Genomic DNA, 6,770 nt, shown 5'->3' on the forward strand with positions numbered 1-6,770 from the left:
TAATCCATGAAATTAAATGTCGTGCACCAAATTAGTCTCTTTACTAGCTTTTCCTCTTTTTTTTTTATAAATTCAAAATTCTCAATACCTTTAAATGCATTCATTTTAATTCTATTTTTTCATATGTTGTTTAAATACAAATATTTTTATAAAATATGGGGTTGATATGAAGGCATTTTAAGTATCTTCACTATCATTTTAATGCAAGTTCTTCAATCTAGCCTATTTACATACAACCGAAACGTGTATTTTAAAGAATCGGTAAAAAAAATGTATTTTGATTCTTGATTTTTTTGTTAAAAATACGTCATTTTAGATGAAAAAAAGTATCTAACTAATCATATAATTTTTTTTATAATAACGTACTTATATATTACAGAATTTATCAATATTAAATTATTGTAGAAAAAATATATAATTAAAACTAAAATCTTAAAAAATTTTATATAAGTATTTGTATTTAAACGATATGTGAAAAAATAGAATTGAAATTATTATTGAATCAAAGATTTGAGAAATTTGAATCTTTTAAAAGATGAGAAAAAACTAGTGAAGAGACTAATTCGATGCACGTCATTTAATTTCATAAATTAAAATGAGTTACTTAATGTAAAGTGAGAGACTAATTTAGTACAACTACAATAAAGACAAAACACATAACATGTGGACGAAAACCATTAGGACACGTGATACAATAATCTACATCAACATACCACATGTCATTGGTCAATACATCTTCGTATTATTACAAGTAGTCAAATTATAAAGTGAAACGTGTCACTAATAATTTACATTATGAAACTATATCATCACACTATTAATAGAAAATAGGTCAAAAACTAATATAATACACTTTTATCAATTTTAATTACGTAATTGATATAATTAAAATCTTAAAAATAATTTTGATGTATAATACCAATTTCAACTACTATTTTAGAGTTTAACTCTAAAAATATGAGATACCTCTTACTGCTCGTTAATTTTTGGGGTTAAATGTTAAGATGATCAATGTTGTATAAACTTTTGCTTTCGTTCAGCTTAGTACGTAGTGTTGGTTTTGATGTCAACGTTTTCATTTTTATTTTGAATTGGTGCTACTCTCCTTCCTATGTTTGAGGGGACGGGTTTGGGTTAACCACTGATAAATTAAAATAAAAAGATAAAATAATAAAAGAAGAAACACTAAAAGGTCTTATAGATAAGTAGTTAAGTACTTAAGTATGACTTTAAATTGCACGTTATCCATACGTATTATAAATCCAAAAAAGTTTTACTTTGGTTTTAGTGATGTTAAAATGATATTTTTTATTTATAAAATATATATATATATATATATTTTAAAAACTTAATTTTTTTTAATTTATTTTAAATTTTTTATATTAACTAATGTTAATTTTATCTATTTTTTAAGAAAAAATAAATTATTGTTTACAAAAGTACTTTTTAACAAAAAATTTATTTTTTTTGTCATTAAATTTTACTTACTAAAATATTCTTTAATAAATTAATTTTTTATTGATTAAATTATATTTTATCAAAATAATTTTAAAAAAATTATAATTAATTTTTTTTCAAAGATACCTTTCAATAATTTTTTAATTATTAAATTGTAATTTTACCAAATGTCTCATTAATAATTATAGTTATATTTTACTATTAATTTTTCGATATCAATATATATTATTTTAATATTAAATAAAAAAATATTGGTAAGATTATTTTCTGATATCAATATATATTAATTGTTATAAATATTAATAGTGGTAAAAATTTTTATTTAATATTAAATAATATATATTGATATAAAAAAATTAATAGTAAAATATAAAAATAATTATTATTAAAAAATTTGGTAAAATTATAATTTAATAATTAAAAAATTATTGAATTATATCTTAGTAAAAAATAATTTGATTCTTAATTTTTAAAAAAATATTTTGGTAAAAATATAATTTAATCAATAAAAATTAATTTATTAAAGGATATTTTGGTAAATAAAATTTAATGACAAAAGAATAAAATTTTTGCTAAAGATTATTTTTGTAAAAAATAATTTATTTTTCTTGAAAAATGGATATATTTAACATTAGTTAACACAAAAAATTTAAAATAGATTAAAGAGGAGATTTTTTAAAAGTTATAAGAGAGAAGAATGTATATTTTACAAATAGAGGAGAGATGAGTATCATTTTAGCATCTCTCAAAAAGAAGAGAATAGAATTTTTTCTATAAATTATAAAAATGATAAAAAAAAAGAACAGAATATTTGTATTTTAATAATAACTTTTTAATAATGTTTAATTTATAGAGTTTTTTATTTCTCACAATTTTGTAAAAAAAAATTACAAATTTATATCAATACTAACTCTTCCTTTTTGTTTGGTGCTAAAAATACTGATTTCTAGTATTTACTAAAACTATTTTTAGTGAAAATTCAGACATAATTCTCTTAGCTTTTTTTTTTTTTTGGTCGGTGGATTGGACAACCCCCAATACTAAGTACACAACATACCCACACACTCCTCACATATTTTTACAATTTTCCTCAATTGCATTCTCTAGGGTTTGAACCCTAGACCTTGAGGTGGGGAGAGAGGAGAAATGCCAGTAGAACCAAGGCTCATTAGATAACTGAGTTATATTGCATTTGTTGTGTCGTAAAAAAAAAAAAGACACAGTGGCCCAAGGGTCGAAAAAATCTTTTAGTTTTATGCATGACCCAAAAAAAAATCCTTAAATCTCAAGGATAATAATAAAAAAAGAGCACTTTATTATTACATAAATTAGTCCACTCAAAATTTATAGAGAACAGATATTGAACATTCTCACATGTGAATGCCTACTAATTATTAAGCATAATAATATAATAAGATAATTAAACAAACAAACACTACCATATATGTTTATGTTGATTGTTAAATTCTCTTTCTTGGTCCTCTCACATTGACCTTGTAACTTTATAAGTATAGCGACGAGCACAGAAGATGAAATAGCACATATTCAACATCATGAACCCTGCAATGATGAAATAGAAATACTCCAACCTACCCTTATTAATATCACTATAAAGCCAACCATGTTGATCTCCTTTCTTGCCAGTGAAGTTATGCACAACATTTATTATAACATTGCTAAGGTTACTAGTAAATGACAAATTTAGACAAAGCAAAGAGTTGCTTATGCTTCTCATTCCCTCAGGTGATTCTCTATTGAAAAATGTAGTGTTGCCAACTTCTCCAAACACATGAATGCATCCAATTAGCATTGATTGAGGTGCAAGCCACAGGACTGACATTGGTGCAACCCCGTCCGGCGCGTCTAGGGCTAGCGCGAGACGCCTCCTCCGGATTTCTACAAATCCGGCTACTATCATGGCCAATATCCCTGCGCCATGTCCCAGCGAGACTCTCTGGAGGACCGTGAGGCCTCCTTCTTGTTTAGTGAGTTTCTCGAGGGCCGGCGCGAGGAGTTGGTCATAGATAGGGAGGCATACGCCGATTGTTAGCATTGTTATGACGGATACTGAGGCAGGGTGCATTTCAAAGTTGTGTGATAGGTGCCTGTCCATTTTGAGGGCTTGTGAGACTGGGAATATTGATTGTTGTACCACTGGAAGGAAGATTATGATGGTGGATATCCATATTGGTATCATTTTAAGCAAGCATTTCAGCTCTTCTACTTGTTGGATGCTGCATAGTCTCCATGGATCTCTGCTTGATTCATCCATGTTCATTTCATCTCCACCAATAAGAGCAGCCTTGTTTAGCCACCTAATAATGAAACAAATTCAAAGCAAATCAATAACAATACCAATTGCATGTGCAGTGAACCCTGAATTATTATTATTATTATTATGGTATAGATCTAATTAGTAATTGTTGAGTGAATAGATGAGTCATATTAATAAGTAGCAATTGTTGATTGGAGCATATGTGCATGAAAAACAGAATTAGACCAAATCCAAACTCAAATTAAAACCAATTTAGGATTAGAGTCATTTTTTCTAATTTTATGCTAAGTATACATAAAAATCAACCATTAAAATTAATCATCCGTATAAAATACAAGTTGAAATATAAATATACGTTAAAAATAAAATAAATTACATATGTATTTATACATAAATATACTGGTTGATTTTGGTGTACGAATAATATTTAAAAAAAATAATGTGACACACAAATAATACCAAGGCAAACTTCAAAATTAAAATTGGGTTGTTAAATTAGTTCAAAATTTAAAATAAACATTTTTTTATTAACATGGAAAAAAAATATTTGACCTACCTGAAGTTATATGTAAGAGGTAGGTTTGGTTCTCCATCGTTCTGAAGCGGAGGATCATAAAAAGCTTCCTGAGTTTCAAGATTAGGAGGCAAAGAAAGGTGGCGCTTGTGCACCGCCGCAACCACCACCTGAGCAATCTTAGAGAATATACTTCCCTGTGGCTTAACAAAATCATAAACCCTAGTCCCCGCAAAGAAAACAAAAATGGAAACCAACATAAACATAACTGGCAAACCATAACCAAGAGTCCAACTAACAGAATCCATGATGTAAACCAACAGAGTTTGGTTCATCAGCATGATCAATGTTTGTGTGGTGTAATACACATTAAAGAACCTTGTCGTTCCGCGCCGTCCATCGACCGTTGTCAAGTCGAATTGGTCGATGGCGAACGGAATGCTGCAAGGCCTGATTCCTCCTGTTCCTATGGAAAGGAGGAATAGGCCTATGAGTAGGACGGTTAGTTGCAATGTTGTGTGCCCTTTGCAAACACCATGGAGTTGTTGTTGGAGAGTGCATGGTGTTGGATGAATGTGTGGCACCCATGTTGTTAGCATTACTACCACCATACCCTAATCAATTTTTATCGCCAAATCTTATAATTAGCGACGGATATAGAAAATTTGAATGGACAAAAATTATATATTACCGTGAATTTAATTTTGATGCGCTATCAGTGTAAAATAATTTTATACGTATATTTAAATAAGGTAAAAATTCAGGTGCAGTCGACTTCATATGAAGTTAATACTTAAGAGCCGTTAAATAATTTGACTACTTTGACTAAATTTTCATCTAACGACTCTTAGATATCTACTTAAGAACCGTTAAATAATTTGACTAATTTGACTAAATTTTCATTTAACGACTCTTAGATATCAACTTCACGTGAAGTCGATTTCACCTGAGTTTTTACTTTTAAATAATCATCTAAAATAATGGATGAAATTAGATGATGTGCATCAAAATCAAAATTTACTATCATAATATAAAAATAAAATTTTTTATATTATGTTATTATGATAATAGTAAATTAGTAATATTAAATAAATAAATAAATAAATACCGTAAGACTGGCAAAGGATGCAATGGCGATTGTTGGGAATTTTCCTAAATAGGCATCAGCAAGAAAGCCACCAAGGACTGGAAGAACATTGGTGATGGCATACCAATTGTTAATGATGTTTGCAGCAAACACTTGATCCATGTTATAAACTTTCATCAAATACATTGTCAGGTTTGCTTGCATTCCAAATGTTGCCAATCTCTCAACAGTGTCATTCCCTGTACATACATACACATATGTCAGTAATAATTCTAACTATATTAATTTCAGATTATGTATCTTTATCAATATAGAGACATATCAAAACTCTGACAAAATTTTATGAGGCATTGCTTACCTAAGATATAAGGCATTGCTTTCCATCCAGGCTTCTTTGCCATCTGTCTTTCTTCGTCTAGCAATTTCTCTTGCAATGACGATTTTGACCTGCATTTTGTTGAACAGAGTAGTGAGCACACTCTGCTACCGTTCTCTCTAAGTAGCCCCATTATATTGTTTGTTTCTTTTTCTTGTTTGTGGTGATGAAATAAGAATGCTTGGACAGAAAACATTGAAAGCTCTATACATTCTTTTATAGTAAAAATATCTAATTAAAATAATGGGGATGGCAAAATATCTCATATAAATAGCTTGTTTTCAGGGAGATTGATGACCTCAAAAATAATGTCCATTAACTAAAACTTTTGAATAATGTTCATCCAGAGTATAAGAGAAACTTAGGGGTTTAGTATTTTTTCTCATCATTTAATTAATATAAATATTAAATTATTTTTAACAAATAAATTTTATTAATTTTAATGTGTAAATTTTAAAAAATTATATACAAACTGTATTAATTTATATATGTAAGATTTGATAAATATAAATACAAATTATATATTTATTGTGTATAAAATATTTATAAATATAAATATAAATTATTACTAATTAAATATTGATAAAATATAATAGTATTACTAATCATATAACATTATTCAAAATATAAAACTCTGCATTGACTTGATTTTCGAAAGTGAACGTTACTTTATAATTCATTATATTATGCATTGACAAAATAAAATATATTATTTGTTTATTTATTTAGTTTTAACTTTGACCAATTTGTGTTTTTTTTCTTTGACCATTTAAATTTGTCCGTACTTTATGAATGATTTTTATATTTATATTGATATTTATGTAGTAACTTAAATATTAAAATTATTATAAGATTGACTGTTTTTCATGTGTATATTTAATCTATGTATTATAACAAAATTTTCCTAAAATGTACTTGTTATAAAAAACAAATAAAATTTTCTGCAATAATTAGTGGTACTACTATCAAGTTTTTTAGATATATTATATTTCATATAAATCTATTGTCTCTAAATTTTTGGTTGAGCAAAATTGTACAACTTAATTTTTCCCCATTTCTT

General features: G+C 27.0%; 1 protein-coding gene across 1 annotated transcript; it reads right to left on the reverse strand.

Moving 5' to 3' along the window:
• Positions 1-2,833: 2,833 nt before the first annotated feature.
• On the reverse strand, positions 2,834-5,924 carry LOC130970649 (putative protein NRT1/ PTR FAMILY 2.14). Its single transcript, XM_057896794.1, has 4 exons — positions 5,693-5,924; positions 5,356-5,573; positions 4,290-4,861; positions 2,834-3,773 (listed from the first exon to the last, which is right to left on the reverse strand). Exons 1-4 carry the CDS (start codon positions 5,904-5,906, stop codon positions 2,942-2,944), a joined length of 1,836 nt encoding a protein of 611 aa, XP_057752777.1. The 5' UTR covers positions 5,907-5,924; the 3' UTR covers positions 2,834-2,941.
• Positions 5,925-6,770: the final 846 nt, after the last annotated feature.

The sequence above is a fragment of the Arachis stenosperma genome, chromosome 3, assembly GCF_014773155.1.
Source record: "Arachis stenosperma cultivar V10309 chromosome 3, arast.V10309.gnm1.PFL2, whole genome shotgun sequence".
NCBI lineage: Eukaryota > Viridiplantae > Streptophyta > Magnoliopsida > Fabales > Fabaceae > Arachis > Arachis stenosperma.

Coding starts and splice junctions, on each gene's coding strand:
- LOC130970649 (XM_057896794.1), bottom strand. CDS start 5,906: ATGTTTTCTGTCCAAGCATTCTTATTTCATCACCACAAACAAGAAAAA. Junction 4,862..5,355: donor CATCCTTTGCCAGTCTTACG/GTATTTATTTAT, acceptor AAAATTGATTAG/GGTATGGTGGTAGTAATGCT. Junction 3,774..4,289: donor CCTCTTACATATAACTTCAG/GTAGGTCAAATA, acceptor TTTCATTATTAG/GTGGCTAAACAAGGCTGCTC.